This window comes from Xenopus tropicalis, chromosome 9 (genome assembly GCF_000004195.4).
Source record: "Xenopus tropicalis strain Nigerian chromosome 9, UCB_Xtro_10.0, whole genome shotgun sequence".
Taxonomy (NCBI): domain Eukaryota; kingdom Metazoa; phylum Chordata; class Amphibia; order Anura; family Pipidae; genus Xenopus; species Xenopus tropicalis.
The window spans coordinates 72901979-72918916 of NC_030685.2; the positions used below are offsets into that span (position 1 = coordinate 72901979).

Below are 16938 nucleotides of genomic sequence, written 5' to 3' on the forward strand. Positions count from 1 at the left end.
TTATTACAGAGAAAAAGGAAATCAATTTTAAAAATTAAAATAAAATTTTTTATTAAATTGGAGTCTATGGGAGACAGGCTTTCCGTAATTCAGAGCTTTCTGGATATCGGGTTTCCGGATAACGGATCCCATACCTGTACAAGGGTGTTAGTCTTTTCCACACACTTAATGCCACTTTTCTGGTCTATTTAAAAACACATCACTTACAGCACCTAAACCCAGACAGACCATAGATTATATATATAAAGTAAGAAAGTAGGCTGCACACACCAGGACTTGCCAAAAATAACAAATTTATTTAAGGAAAAAGATCCAACGTTTCGAGCACTAACTGTGCTCTTCCTCAGGGTTTTTTTCCCTGAGGAAGAGCACAGTTAGTGCTCGAAACGTTGGATCTTTTTCCTTAGGGCTCTGGCACACGGGGAGATTAGTCGCCCGCGGCAAAACTCCCTGTTCGCGGGCGACTAATCTCCCCGAGTTGCCTTCCCCTGCCATCCCACCGGCGAACATGTAAGTCGCCGGCGGGATGGCAGGGGTAGGCAACTCGGGGAGATTAGTCGCCCGCGAACAGGGAGTTTTGCCGCGGGCGACTAATCTCCCCGTGTGCCAGAGCCCTTAAATAAATTTGTTATTTTTGGCAAGTCCTGGTGTGTGCAGCCTACTTTCTTACTTTAAATATTTTTTGCTAGCACCCTGGGCATTTGAACTTCTATAGGGTGTGCTCCTTTTGTTCTTGTTATATATATATATAGGCTGAAACAGGACTCTGCACCTCACAGGTCTTATAGTGGAAAACAAAAATTGTTTTCATTTGCAGACTGACGTTTTGAAGTATTTTCATATCAGTAAATATTGCCCTTTTACATCTTATACCTTGAACCACCATTTTGTAATTTTCTGCTCCCTCACAGAGATCACCTGACAGGAAATAATACAGGCCCATTTATTGGCTGATATAACCTAGCATGTACACGTGCCCTTGGTTTGTCTGTGAGCACAGTGATATAAACCAGATGGTGGACTGACCTAGTACTTAACATGGTATATTGGATTAGCCTATGACACATGCTGTTACAAAAGTATATTTTTTTATGAAGAGGCTTTATTTACATATGGGCTTTGTGTGATATATTTTCATAAGGACCTGCAATAGTCAGGGTTATAGTTTCCCTTTAATTGATAATACAGGTATGGGATCCCTTATCCGGAAACCCATTACCCAGAAAGTTCCGAATTACAGAAAGGCCATCTCCCATAGACTCCATTATAAACAAATAATTCTAAATTTTACAAATGATTTCCTTTTTCTTTGTAATTATAAAGCAGTACCTGTACTTGATCCCAACTAAGATATAATTACCCCTTATTGGGGGCAGAACAGCCCTATTGGGTTTATTTAATGGTTAAATGATTCCCTTTTCTCTGTAATAATAAAACAGTACCTGTACTTGATCCCAACTAAGATATAATTACCCCTTATTGGGGGCAGAACAGCCCTATTGGGTTTATTTAATGGTTAAATGATTCCCTTTTCTCTGTAATAATAAAACAGTACCTGTACTTGATCCCAACTAAGATATAATTAATCCTTATTGGAGGCAAAACAATCTTATTGGTTTTATTCAATATTTAAATATTTCAATATTTAATATTTTTAGCAGACTTAAGTTATGGGGATCCAAATTACAGAAAGATCCCTTATCCGGAAAACCCCAGGTCCCGAGCATTCCGGATAAAAAGTCCCGTACCTGTACAAGCACATTCTCCAGTGAATGTTGTATTGCTTTTATGTAACACGGGTGTAAAGTTTTCACCCGCTGACACAAAAAAGATGCATCATTTATTTTCCACAATGAAAAGATCTGGAAGTGACAAGCAGATTTTTTTGGCAGCGCCTTAAGTTGCAACAGCGCCATCTGCAGTTTACAATAATATAATGAGTCAAAATGGGCCAGTGATATGCTAAATAGCAGCAAAATGACTGACAAAGTAGAATTCATACTGGGAAAATGTCTTTGCACCTTTGATTGGGTTTGGGCAGGCATCTTGGGAAGTGCAACTGGATGGCTTTATGGAGAGTTTATTTATTGAAATGCTTACTGAAACCACTGTACTGGAAACCACTGTTCAGGCCTGACCACATATGATGCTTATGGATTTTCTGCTTGCCAAAACTACCTCTTCACCCCAGAGTCCTCAGCGCTGCCACAACACAGTACACTGCAATTTATTTATGCAACAGCTGCTGAGCGGCAAATTCGTAGGCAGTTGTCAGATCGGGGGACATGCAGAAAACTGGCTGAGGCAAAAAAGTTAGGGGCCAAAGGTAGGTGCACAAGGAAGTGGAGGATTCTTATGCAGGATTGGGCCTCAGTTTCAGGCATAAGTAACTTGCGTCTCTCTAGATGTCTGAGCACTGTAACTCCCAACACCTCTTGACAGCTTTTAGACACGCCAAAGGGTACTGCATTCAGATGTGCATGGGTTCATACCACACCCCTGGTGGCTTCCGCTAAATACAGACGAGTTGCCTAATTAAGGATGCTGGCAATTAACTGTAGCTCAGCAGAATATGTTGCGCCATGTTGTTTTAGGCCACATTGGCACAACTCACCATGTGCGGTAAGTGCCAATATACCCTGATGGTTTTGCATGGTGCATATAAGTAAGAGTGGATATAGCGCAGAGCAAATTTGTTTTCATTAGTGATCCATATATCGGGGTTATGCAATAAAAGGTGCAAAGTTTGCTCTGGCCTAGTAAACCATAGCAACCAATCAGTAAATGTACAGGTCAGGTGTTTGCTATGGGTTACTAGACCTGAGCAAACTTTGTGGCCCATAGCAACTTCAAAGGCCCTGCCCAGGCCTTGACTTTGACCTTTTCATTTAACACTGGTACACTTGGAGGAGAAAGATGACTACTAAAGTTACTGTTTTTCTTCTTCTCTAACAAGACTGTATTTTGTTCTAATATTTGATATTTTGTTCTTGTATGTCATAAAAATGGATTTTGACCCAAAGGCTGGTCCTTATGTGGAGTCAAAATATTGTTTAGAAATTGTTTTTGTTGAAAATAAACAAGTTCTACGATAAGAAAACGTTGTCCTTTTATTTTCTACTAATAAAACCCTATCTATAGCCTATATAGTTTGTTTATTGCAATTAAATCCATTGAGAAATTAATGTTCATGTACCCTACAATAACAGCTCCAACTTGGCCCAAGGTAAGTCTCCCATAGGGCTCAATGGCACTCTGCAGCTCCAACCTGGCCCAAGGAAAGTCTCCCATAGGACTCAATGGCACTCTGCAGCTCCAACCCGGCCCAAGGAAAGTCTCCCATAGGGCTCAATGGCACTCTGCAGCTCCAACCTGGCCCAAGGAAAGTCTCCCATAGGGCTCAATGGCACTCTGCAGCTCCAACCCGGCCCAAGGAAAGTCTCCCATAGGGCTCAATGGCACTCTGCAGCTCCAACCCGGCCCAAGGAAAGTCACCCATAGGGCTCAATGGCACTCTGCAGCTCCAACCCGGCCCAAGGAAAGTCTCCCATAGGGCTCAATGGCACTCTGCAGCTACAACCTGGCCCAAGGAAAGTCTCCCATAGGGCTCAATGGCACTCTGCAGCTCCAACCTGGCCCAAGGAAAGTCTCCCATAGGGCTCAATGGCACTCTGCAGCTACAACCTGGCCCAAGGAAAGTCTCCCATAGGGCTCAATGGCACTCTGCAGCTCCAACCTGGCCCAAGGAAAGTCACGATACCGAAGCTTGAATGAATCCAAGACTTTCGTACTCGGTGCGACAATACGATTGACAATCGACAATACGATTTTGTCGGGCAAATGTACGAAAATATCGCTGAAAATACGCCAAAGTTGTAACCTACGAATGTTTTTGGTATTTGGACCTGTCATACTTCGATGAATCTGCCCCTAAATACTACATGGCCCCTGTGGCTGGTCATCCATAGAAACAATTGTTATCGTCATATATTTATATAGTGCCAGCAAGTTGCACAGTACTTTACATTCATTTATAACACATAGGGGTCTTCCAATAATTTAGCAAATAAAGTGGGATGACACCTTTAATGCAGCGAGTATTTTCCAGGATTTGGCAAAGTAAAGAGCCAGAATGGCCCTGCTTGTCTAGTGTCAGACAACCCCCCAGGTATAACATTCGGGCTCAGGGCAGATCATGTGGTCCAACCTTTGTATATCTCCCTTCAAGGTTACAGGAAAATATATCATCCAGTAATAAAAGATATTTACCTGCGTATTTGCACATTTGCACTGTTTGAGAAACTGTTGTAGGGCAACAAGGTAGTGAGGGCTTATTTAGTGAGCAGCCAATAGGTCTAGCGAGAGGAGTCAGTTAGGCAACTACCTTGGTGACATTCATCATAACTCTAGCCAAACTATTCACAAAGCCCCTCCACACTTCTGGAATGTCCTTCCTACCCAGCCCTCTCTGCTCACCCTGGAGGGCCCATTCTTCTATGATGTCATCTCTAAAGCGTGGGTCTCCTTGATTGAAAAGAGGTGGGATCAGTGTCGGACTGGCCCACCAGGATACCAGGAAAACTCCCTGTGGGCCCAGGTGTCATTGGGCCCTCCTGCCTGACCATTAGGCCTGCTTCATGGTCATTCACAATTTCTGAATGAAAACAAAGAGGAGAAATAGATGGAAGGATAGATGCTAGCATGTAAATAAAAGAGACTAGGAGAATAAAGAGGTTGGGTGGGGAAAGGAGGAAAAATAGTTTGAAGAGTGGGCCTAGGGTCTAAGGTTTTCTGGTGGGCCCCTGGGGGCCCAGTCCAACACTGGTGCTCTAGTCCCCTAGAATTTTGGACACCTAAGTGTGGCCCTACAGTTGGGAAGCTGTTTTCTGTATTCTGTGTTCTCCTGGCAGTTCAGTAACTGGCTTGTAGATGTCAGTGTTCTATTCTAAAAAATGGGAAGCGCACGTGTATAGCCTCTTTTGGTTCACCTACAAATGCAGCCAGCAAATTTTCTCATTTTGTCTCACCATGTTCCAGACACCCTTTTTTGGGTGTTAGGTCCTGCCTCTAGATCAGTGGTCTCTAACCAGTGGCTCACGAGCAACATGTTGCTCACCAACCCCTTTGATGTTGCTCCCAGTGGCCTCAATGTAGGTCTTCATTCTTGAATGTCTAACTTGGAGGCAAGTTTTAGAGGCATAAAGACCATGGGTACTACCAAAAGAGCCTCCTGTAGGCTGCCAGTCTACATAGGGGCTACAAAATAACCAATTACAGACTTTTTTGGTCACCCCAGGACCTTTTTTAATGCATGTGTTGCTTCCCAACCTTTTTATGTTTAAATGTTGCTCATGGGTTAAAAAGGTTGGGGATCCCTGCTCTAGATGTTGCTAGAGTGCAAAGACTCAGCAAAACACAATGGAAAATGCCATAGACCATGCGAAATTTGGTATGTTTTTATCTCTGGGACAACCAGTTAGAGACATAATGCAACAAAATGGTAAAGGAACTACGCTGCATCTGTACTTGCTGGAGAGTTCCATGTGATAAAGATTTCACATGAAAAAAGATATGTCTTTCTGAATTGATTTGCATCTCAAATTGAATATCATCTATAAGTTTTCATGTGATAAACCTTTTCTCACTGAATTACATCTGGCCAAGTGTACAGCTAGCCATACGCGTACCGATAGAAACTAGGTTTCCTATGATTTTCAGACCGTATGTGGGCTCCAAATTATTGTCCTGATAATTTTCGTACCATGGTGATGGTTCATTTAGTCAATTGGACAAGTTATAAATTTGGGCCGTATAACAATAAAATATTGTTTATCGGATGATATCCATGGAATATCCAATGGAAGTCACTTTCGTTCAATTGGTGTCTGCTAACTATTTCATGTTCAGAACATCCTCCCATTTGTTATTTTAAGGGCTTTATCCTACAATTTCAGTCTGAATGTTAGTTTAATATTGTTGCATTTAAACTTACGACCGATATCTGAATGTTCGTCGGAAGAAGACTAAAATCCAAACGTGTGTGGTCACATTAAGTGCCTATCGTTATCCACAATCGCTCCATAAGTCTATAACACAGACCACCAAAGAGCATCACTTATTCAACAATGATTCACACTGATAACAGAGGGGCTAATTTATTATTATAGGTGCTAAATTTTACCAGGGCAGTTGTCCATAGCAACCAATCACATTTTTTGTTTTCATTTTCTTGGCTGATCAAAACTCAATGCTGCTTGGTGCTAATCAGAGCCTACGTCTAAAAATTTCTCCCAAAGGATCTAATAATGACAATAATATCTCAAAAGAAAAGTATAAGTTCCAAGATAAGGTTCTTTTGCACAGCACATTATGCAACATTCTGACAGTGCCTCTGCCCATAGTCTCCCACTTTGTTCCCATTTGTTTAGTACATAATGTTCTCTGTCTTCTTGCAGTCTGGCTCAAAGTTCCTTCTAATATCTTGTAGGCTGTGTGCGTTTAAGTTAACTTTTGTGTGCTTTCTTTAAAGAAATGCAATAAAAGTCAGAAAAAAATAGCTAAAATGAAAATAACAAATACAATTTCACACTATGAAATTATAACAGCTTTTGCTGTGCAGCATCAGTATAGATTCAAATGATAACATGGGTATAATGTACAACTGAAGGGCAATAAAGATCGATGGCACAAACAAATACTGAGCTGGTACCCCTTATGGATGTGTCAAAGGCCTGTTTTGCAAATTCTTTTAAACTAGCAGTAGGCTTGCCAGCTGAACAGTATTGTACCGGCCTAGCCAGTAAAGAACCTGCAAAAGCTGGGCCAGTGTTAAAAATGTACTGGCAATTTAGTAGCTGATAATTTGTAATACTATTAAGATGAGCCCCTGGGTCACCCCTGACCCACCCCAATTTTTTTTCCTGATTCTGTCCATAACCTGCTCTCCATCTGTCCACCAGCTGTAGCTCTGCCCATTTTACATTACTGCTCCACCCCTTTACATCACTGCCTGCCCCCACCAACCAGTAAAAATAATTTAGAACAGTGGCAACCATAACCTAGCATAGAGGCTGTTTTATTATTTGTTATGTATATAGCACTGGTATTTCTTTTTCAGTCTGATACTTTAATAAATAATACATGTCAAATCCACCCCTGACACAAAAGAAAGACTGAGGTCTACACAAGTAGATACCAATCAGAGCTAGTAGTAGGCCAAGGTCCAAACATAAGAACTCATAGAGAGTTCAAGATGCAAAAAAAGTGATTCTGCTGTGCTCTGATTGGATATTTCTTCTTGTGGATTCTCAAGAGCACAGCTTTCTTGACAGACAGCAAAATTGACCACTCCCACAGGTACTATACCCAGGTGCTATACGCAGGTACTATACGCAGGTGCAACACGCAGGTACTATGCAGGTGCTATACCCAGGTGCTATATGCAGGTACTATACACAGGTGCTATACGCAGGTACTATACACAGGTGCAATACGCAGGTACTATACACAGGTGCAATACGCAGGTACTATGCAGGTGCTATACCCAGGTACTATACGCAGGTACTATACACAGGTACCATACGCAGGTACTATGCAGGTGCTATACCCAGGTGCTATACGCAGGTGCAATACACAGGTACAATGCAGGTGCTATACCCAGTTGCTATACGCAAGTGCAATATGCAGGTACTATACAGGTACTATACCCAGGTGGTATACGCAGGTGCAATACGCAGGTAATATGCAGGTGCTATACCCAGGTGCAATACGCAGGTACTATACTCAGGTGCTATACCCAGGTGCTATACGCAGGTACTATGCAGGTGCAATACGCAGGTGCAATACGCAGGTACTATACGCAGGTGCTATACCCAGGTGCTATACGCAGGTACTATGCAGGTGCTATACGCAGGTGCAATACGTAGGTACTATATACAGGTGCTATACCCAGGTGCAATACACAGGTACTATAAGCAGGTGCTATACCCAGGTGCTATACGCAGGTGCAATACGCAGGTGCTATATCCAGGTGCTATACCCAGGTGCTATACGCAGGTACTATTCAGGTGCTATACCCAGGTGCAATACGCAGGTACTATGCAGGTGCTATACCCAGGTGCTATACGCAGGTGCAATATGCAGGTACTATAAGCAGGTGCTATACCCAGGTGCTATACGCAGGTGCAATATGCAGGTACTATACCCAGGTGCAATACGCAGGTGCAATACGCAGGTACTATACGCAGGTGCTATACCCAGGTGCTATACGCAGGTACTATGCAGGTGCTATACCCAGGTGCTATACGCAGGTGCAATACGCAGGTACTATACACAGGTGCTATACCCAGGTGCTATACGCAGGTACTATTCAGGTGCTATACCCAGGTGCAATACGCAGGTACTATGCAGGTGCTATACCCAGGTGCTATACGCAGGTGCAATATGCAGGTACTATAAGCAGGTGCTATACCCAGGTGCAATACGCAGGTGCAATACGCAGGTACTATACGCAGGTGCTATACCCAGGTGCTATACGCAGGTACTATGCAGGTGCTATACCCAGGTGCAATACGCAGGTACTATGCAGGTGCTATACCCAGGTGCAATACGCAGGTACTATACCCAGGTGCAATACGCAGGTGCTATACGCAGGTGCAATACGCAGGTACTATACGCAGGTGCTATACCCAGGTGCTATACGCAGGTGCAATACGCAGGTACTATACCCAGGTGCTATACCCATGTGCAATACGCAGGTACTATACGCAGGTACTATACCCAGGTGCTATACGCAGGTGCAATACGCAGGTACTATACACAGGTGCTATACAGTTCTAAAGGCTGACCCACTAGCTGAAATTAAATTGTTTTTTGCCTGACCTGACATCTATAATATCCCTATCACCTACCCTGACAGATGAATGGTAAGTTAACTCTTTCCCCCTGAAAAAGCTCATTCTGCTTTTATATATTTCTTGTTGTTTTTTGCACTTACTATTTTTTTTTTAACTATTCATATTCCCATCTCTTAAGACCCTAGCAACCAGATAGCTGGTAAACTACCAAATGGAGAGCTGTTGAACCCTCTGCCTATGGGTACAGGTGTACCCTGGTACGTCAGTTAAGAAATGCCCTCAAAAGAATATTTTAGTGCCTCGGGCATTGACATTCTGCATATATCGCTGAAGTACAACTTAAAACAATATAGTGTTAAGCAGCGTATCACAGAACAGCACCAGGAGTGTAAGCAAATATTGTGGCATCCAGCAGGAAAATGACTAATACGTAATTCAGCTTTGCAAGCGAAGAACTTCTACTTCAAATCCACATTTGCCCACCTTGGGTGGGTGATATTGTGCTATTGCAATCATTTGGCCCTTGGGTTAAACAACTGCATTACAATGAAGGGGAAGTTGGTGCAACGACTGCATCAGCCAGGTTCGGACTGGGGGGTGAAGGGCCCACCGGGACTCCTGTCCCAGCCAGACTAGTCCCCTAACCCCCCCCCCCCAGACAGGGCCCCCCTCCCGACGTCCTCCTCCGAGCGCGTAAATTTGACGCGTCAGGGGAGGAGTAGTCGGGAGGGGGAGCGCTGCAAGGGTCAGGTCTGGGCCGCCGGGGGCCACTAGAGCCGGGGCCCACCGGGATTTTTCCCGGTGTCCCGGCGGCCCAGTCCGACCCTGGCATCAGCTCATTGATCCAACAAGAAAATTATCCCTGCCCAATGGACATCTGGCTGATTTTTGGCTAGATATCAGTCTGAGAGGCCTGTTGGAGGGCACCATAAACAGGCAGATAATTGGTCTGAGGAGGCTGAATTTGCATCATAAATCTGCCCACGCATTGCAGCCTTTAAAAACAGTCCCAGTAAGCCCAAAGTTTATTTTGTACAGTTAGTGAGGTATAATGTTGGTTACACTTCTCCTTCTGTCTGTTCTGACACATTACATGGACAGTAAGTGGCCATCAGTGCTGTAAAGTGAGGCCCCTGGAGATCCTGAATGTCCCTTTCTAATATGATGTAACAGGCTCTTGTTATATTGACTTTGGATCTCTGCCAGGACCCACAGCATAAAAAAGTTACTGCAGTTCATCAACAAAATTGAGAAAAATGTCCATGTCCCCACCCTCTGCCTGGGGCCTCCCACAGCCCGTGTTGGTTATTGTCTTTCGGGGGTCGGAAGGGATCGCTGCGGAGCCGCTTGTCAGTCGGCATGAATGCGATTATTGGCGCAGGGAGCGCCCCGCGTCCCTTTATTCCCGACTCGCTGCTGCTTTGCCTGTCGGTGCTGCTGGTCCCGCTGCTTGCCCCCTCCCGCTGCGCTTTACGGCAAAGTTTCCCTCAGGACAAGCTGCCAGGTTTCCTTGGTGAGTACATTAAATTGGCATCAGAATCAGCACTGGATATAAAATAGTTTATTTCATAATCATCTGAGCTTGTATCTTTCTGCAAGTTCATTCTTTTCGTGCTTGCCCTAATCTGCCCAATGTTTTGCCTCAGTTTGTGGCTATACCAATAGCATGGAAGTAATACTTTTTAAACAAGTTTCCTGTGTATATTATTTTAAAGTGTTCCACTGTTATAGAGTTATTGTAAATATCATTGCAAAAGCAGTATTTGTCTGCTGTCCTTGCTTGTCTTTGCACTGCTGGTCATGACTTAAATTAAATGTAGCAGAAGTCAGCTTTTCCATAAGTGCTTCTTCACAGGTCTCTTATTCAGTTGGCTTATTCTTAGCCAGCAATGGTTAGTTGTCAGCCAGACAGAGAGTTGTGGTTGAACTACAATAACAAACCACAATTACAGGTGGTATTGTTGCTTTTAACGGCTAATCCTACTTTAAAGTGGTGGTTGTCCTTTAGGGTGAAGACACAGTGGGCTACTAGAAGCAGCTACTTTTTCCTGGCTACTAAACTCCAGAAAATACCCTGCCATAGATTACTGAGAATTGCCTCTGATAAAACACACAATTAGCAGTAAATAATCAACATTGTCTTTTTTAGTAGCAATGACAAGTAGCTCAGTGTGTCTTCACCCTTAAGTTAACTTTAAGTTTTTTATATAACTTTTCAGTTGATTATTTGCCTTTTTCGACTGACTTTTTTTTACTTTTAGATAGGGGTCACTGACCCCAGCAGCCAGACAACTGTCTCCAGCAGCCTCCATGAGGCTACAATTTTATTGTTACAGTTTCTTTTTATTACATGTTTTTTCTCTTCAGGCCCTCTCCTATTCATTTATCAGTCTCTCATTCAAACCACTCCCTTGTTGCTAAGGTAATTTGAATCCTAGCAACCAGATAATTGACGAAATTCCAAACTGGATAGCTGCTGAACAAAAAAATGTGAAATAATTAAAAAAAAACACAAATAATAAAGGATGAACGTTAAATTGTCTTAGAATATTAGCCTCTACATCATACTAAAAGTTAAGTTAAAGGCATCCCCTTTAAATAATCTGCAACCCAGAAGTGTTACTGGCACTCAGTAATTGAGCGTTAGCACCATCTTCTAGGGCACGTAATGGGGTATAAACAGAACTGGACTGTGATTCAAAATAGGCCCTGGCATTTGAATTACACAAAGGTCCAAACAGCCCCCCATCAGCCCACTAAATAGTTACTTTCTCTGGCATTTACCAGAATCCACAGATTGCCAGTCCAGTCCTGGGTGTAAAGTTAGCACTTTTGTTTACCCTGCCTGAGCTAAGCCTTCTTGTTTCTTTCATACATGGATTACCTGCCTAAAAGAATCTTGCATTTACAGGTAAATACGTGTTTGCCATAGAAAGCAGAAACCTGTCAAAATGTATTGCCGTGGATTCAGGCAGACTCTCCCTGCAAGACTGCGGCACCCTATCCAGGAACATGTTGTGGAAATGGGTATCCAACCAGGGGCTGTTTAACCTGCAAAGCGGCAGCTGCCTGGGGCTGAACGTCAGTGACCAGCGTCAGCCATTGGGGATGTTTGAGTGCGACTCTGCCCTACATACCCTGGGGTGGAAGTGCACCAATGATATCCTGACTGGTGCCGATCATTACATGTTGGCTGCAGAGGGCACAACAATGGTGGCCAGCAAGCTTCAGTACCATAAGTGGAAGCGGCATATGTCTCAGGATGAGAGCTTCTGTGAGCATCATTTTCAAGGTGAAATGCACATGTCATGGTGTTAGCCCTAACAATAAAGTAACATGTTGGTAGAACAGTAGCAAAGGTAGCATATGTGGGTAATAGCTATGATGGTTGTTTGCCCTGCAGTGCTGCAACTGTCTTGTGGTTGTAAATGTTGTCTTACACTTCATGTAGTCTGTTGTGTGGATTTATTCAGACTTTAAGCTTTTTCCCATCATGCCACTGTGCCCACGTGTTTCTCATTGCAGAGATCTATACCCTTAGGGGGAATGGATTGGGGAGACCTTGTGTTTTCCCCTTCAAATACGACAATTTGTGGCACCATGAATGTATCACGGAAGGAAGAGAAGACGGATTATATTGGTGCGCCACCACCATGCGACATGACCGCGATGGAAAATGGGGATTATGCCCAATAGCTGGTGAGTAAATATATATCTATATATAGAAACAGCCACTCACCTTCCCAATAAATAGTGAATCTGTATGGCATCTTACAGCAGCCCCTGTGGCATTTGCCAGAATCCACAGATTGCCAGTTGGGCCTGCTAGAGACCAACCCCCCCCCCCCCCAAGTCCCCATCCCCGCCCCCCCCGAACACAGCTTGTGTGCACTGAAAGGGGGGTGGAATCCCAGCAGGCTTTGCCAAGGGCACCCTTTTACTTTGGCCCGGACGGGGCCAAAGTGGGACCCCAGTGGGGTCAACCTACCCATACTATACGACCCAGTAATATCTGTAAATACAGTGTAATATATTGAAGCAACGACTACACACTGTTCTCTGTATGTGAGATAACAGCAAGATAGTTGACATTGTAATCAGCAGTTTGATTGGTGAATACTCCTGCGCCTATAATTAATCTTTGGTCAGTAGAATTCTCATTGGTGAATTTTCTTGAATCTGTATTTTTTTTATCAACTGCTTTAGAGAACTTTACATTTTGAAAAAATGTCCCTTACAGTAATAAATATTGCACTGCACACAGTTATGTGGCTTATTTACTGTTTATTTTTATGCAGTTATACAGAATTTACTTGTTTATCCATTATGTATTTATTAACCTGTAGATGGTGGCTGTGAGCACTTATGGGAACAGAACCAGACCATGCAGACCTGTTACCAATTCAACTTGGATTCTGCCCTCTCATGGCACGAAGCTCGTGTTTCTTGTCAGGCGCAGGGCGGAGATCTGCTCAGTATTACAAGTGTTGACGAACAGAATTATATTTCCGGTAAGTAGGACCTTGTGAGATCCCATTGATATCGGGACAGTTTCTGGTCAGATATCTATCGGACCCCTAGAGGGAATTCTCCCTACCTGTATAATTCCAGTATTGTTTGTCTTCTGGTGGTGACACCCATTTTATAGTCACATGACCACAAACCATTTCATAAGTAGTAAATCTGCTAGATAAGTCAGAGCCTGTAATCCCATTGGAAATGGAAAATAATTATGCCATCAATGCTTATTGCTATCATCAAGCAGCTGCAAAATGAATCTTTAAAATGAAGGTGCAGTTTGCCTTTAAAGGAACAGTAACAACAAAAAATGAAAGTGTATAAAAGTAACTAAAATATAATGTGCTGCCGCCTCTACTTTAACTTGCAAATAAACCATGAAAATGGAGGATCCGGCCTGGTAGTGTCCCTCGACACTGCTAAGGCGTTTGACTCCATCGAATTTCCCTACTTAGGGGAAATTTTGGCCCTAGTTTCGTAAAATGGATCCGCCTGTTATACAGCAAACCCATGGCAAGAATAAAAGTGAACGAAGTACTATCCTCCTTGTTCAGACTAACCAGAGGAACTAGGCAGGGATGTCCCCTATCCCCCTTGCTATTCTCTCTAGCCATAGAACCAATGGCTATATTAATTAGACAGAACCCAGAGATACAAGGGCTTAAATACAAAGGCATTGAAGAAAAGATCTCTTTATATGCTGACGACACCCTGTTATACCTAGACGACCCAATAAAATCCCTAGAAACAACCCTTAATACCATCTCTCTATTTGGAAAGTTCTCAGGCTTACAGATAAACTGGGATAAATCCCAAATCCTTCCACTTACAGCCCGAGCATCTCAATCTATAAACCCTGCAATTAATCTCAAGACAGTGGACACCTTCAAGTACTTGGGAATCAATATACACAAAGACCCCACAAACTTCATCTCCTTAAACCTACAACCTCTCATACAACAAATGAAAAACACGCTATCACGCTGGTCCGCACTACCCCTGACACAAATCGGCAGAGTTAATATATGCAAGATGATATATCTCCCCAAACTACTCTATGTCTTTACCAACTCGCATTGTTACATCCCCAAAACCACACTACGAACAATAGACCGTATACAAGCTGACTTCGTCTGGGCCAAGAAAGCTCCAACAGTAGCTAGGACTACTCTCCATGCATCAACCTCACAATTAGGATTAGCAATGCCCAATTTAGAATTCTACTATCTTGCAGCACAGGCAGTACACGCTGCAAACTGGAAAACATTTGACACTGAAAACCCGGCTTCTCTACTAGAAGCACTGTATTTTGGCTCCATTGAATCCTTACACCATGCTCTATATAGACCAAGCAAATGTCTACCCCCCCTAATACCTCTTTTAAATGCCACCAAAAAAACCTGGGACATGTTGTATAAAACCTCCAACGTAAAAAACTCAGTCTCGCCTGACACACCTCTGTGGCACAATACCCTTCTTAAAAACTTTGCAACTTTTGGGAAAGGCGCTACATGGGCAAGAGCAGGGGTCAAACAACTCCACCACCTACTACACTCAGGATCCCTAAAAACCTGCGAGCAATTCCAGGAACTTCCTGCCCTGGCGGACCTGTCGGTGCTCAGTTACATGCAAATACGACACCTCTTCCTTACACAATTTCAGCAAGATACCCACCCTATACAATACACGACAGTAGAAAACAATCTCTGCTCCAGACAAGCTTAAAACCCTCTCCAAAACATATGCAGCAATCACATGTCACAAATATGACCCTAGACCCAGAGTCAAACTCAAATGGGAAACAAGTGGCCTCCACCTAGACCCAGATGACTGGGAAGAGGTGATAGACAATCTCTATTCCCCATTAATAAGCACAAGAGACAAACTAATTAAATTCAAAATTATACACCAAACATACTTACCACCTAAGAAACTACACCAGATGGGACGCTTGGAACACTCCCGATGCCATCGCTGCAATGAACCTGATGCTGATTATATGCACTTGCTTTGGAATTGCCCAGACATCCAAAGATTCTGGCAACAAGTCATGCGCTTCCTAGCAGACGAATTTTCCTTACCTCAAGTTTTAAATCCAATCACATGCTTGCTGGGCCTGGTGGACTCCCTACTACCAAAGACAGCTTCGAGATCACTTATGAGAGCTCTGCTATTCTATGCAAAAAAAACTGTGGCCTTACACTGGATGGGTCCCCTACCTCCTACTTTAAATAAATGGATAAAGCTGATTAACTCACAACTGGAACTCTACAGGTTAACATATCTAGCCAGGGGATGCCCACTAAAGTTCGAGAAGATTTGGAACCCATGGTTGGAGTCTCCAGCAACAACTGTCTAAAGCACCACAACACGCTCTCCATCCCCTACTTCCCCTCCTCTCTTCCCTCCTTCTCTCTTTCTTCCTTCTATCAATTCTTTTGTTTATAAAAAAAACTTAATAAAAGTTGACTATTAAAAAAAAATAGATAATGTGCTGCTGCCCTGCACTGGTAAAAGTTGTGTGTTTACTTCAGAAAGTCTACTATAATTTATATAAATAAGCTGCTATGTAGCCATGGGGGCAGCCATTCAAAGGAGAAAAGGCACAGGCACATAGCAGATAACAGAAAAAACCCTATTGTATTCTACAGAACTTATCTGTTATCTGCTATGTAACCTGTGCCTTTTCTCCTTTTTTCCCAGCATGAATGGCTGCCCCCATGGCTACACAGCAGCTTATTATATAAATTATAGTAGTGTTACTGTAGCAAACACACCAGTTTTACCAGTGCAGGGCAACAGTGCATTATATATTTATTACTTTAAAGCTCTTTCATTTTTTAGTGTTACTGTTCCTTTAATATGTAGCAGAAAGCTGCTGTAGCAGATAGAATGAGCAGCAGCAGTATAGCTAACATACACACTTGCTTTTTATTTCTCTCTACAACTTAAATATACAGTTCCACAGCTTATAAATTAGATTTTGGGATTATTTTTTTCCCATTATTTTATTTTGTGCTGAAAGCTGCTTATGTTCCCTAATGGGCTTTTAACCAGTACTGGCTGCCAAATCCCAGTTTGCATAGTTAATCCCAGGTTACAATTCAGCTCAGTTTTGCAGGTTGTAAACTTGAGTAATTATGTTTTTCCCTCAGTGAGCACTTTCCTTTCTTGCTTAATTGGTGAATGAATATGGAGCAGGAAGGCAGAATGGGCTGCATTCTTTTCACTAATTGACATTTATTTATGTTGCCCCTGTAGGTATATTGGGTCACAATCAGGTTTCATTTTGGATGGGTTTAAATCAAGTGGAGGAAGCCTCTGGCTGGCACTGGTCAGATGGGGCACCTCTCGCACTGGCAAACTGGAGATCAAGTAAGTGTTTTCAAAAATGATAGGCAAACCATACAATATAAGGCTTAAAAGAATGCTATACTCCTGAACAGTGTAGATCTCTATAAGTATATATACAGTATATATTGCATGAAATAGCTCATATGTTAAACCCTGCTTCATCTAAATAAATAATTTTTATAAAAATATACTTTTTTTAGTTGTAAGTACC

The 16938-nt window shown here is 42.8% G+C and overlaps 1 protein-coding gene across 2 annotated transcripts in view; it reads left to right on the plus strand.

Moving 5' to 3' along the window:
• Nucleotides 1–9611: 9611 nt before the first annotated feature.
• The window catches only part of pla2r1 (phospholipase A2 receptor 1), a 40574-nt gene continuing 33247 nt past the window's right edge, over nucleotides 9612–16938 (plus strand). For both annotated transcript variants that reach the window (XR_004220462.1, XM_031893342.1), the window contains exons 1-5: nucleotides 9612–10368; nucleotides 11767–12147; nucleotides 12381–12554; nucleotides 13202–13366; nucleotides 16635–16748. Coding sequence is in view for 1 of the 2 variants with exons in the window: in XM_031893342.1 (XP_031749202.1) it covers nucleotides 10215–10368; nucleotides 11767–12147; nucleotides 12381–12554; nucleotides 13202–13366; nucleotides 16635–16748 (988 nt within the window). In the remaining variant the exon portion in view is untranslated. The remainder of the gene's footprint in view (nucleotides 10369–11766; nucleotides 12148–12380; nucleotides 12555–13201; nucleotides 13367–16634; nucleotides 16749–16938) is intronic.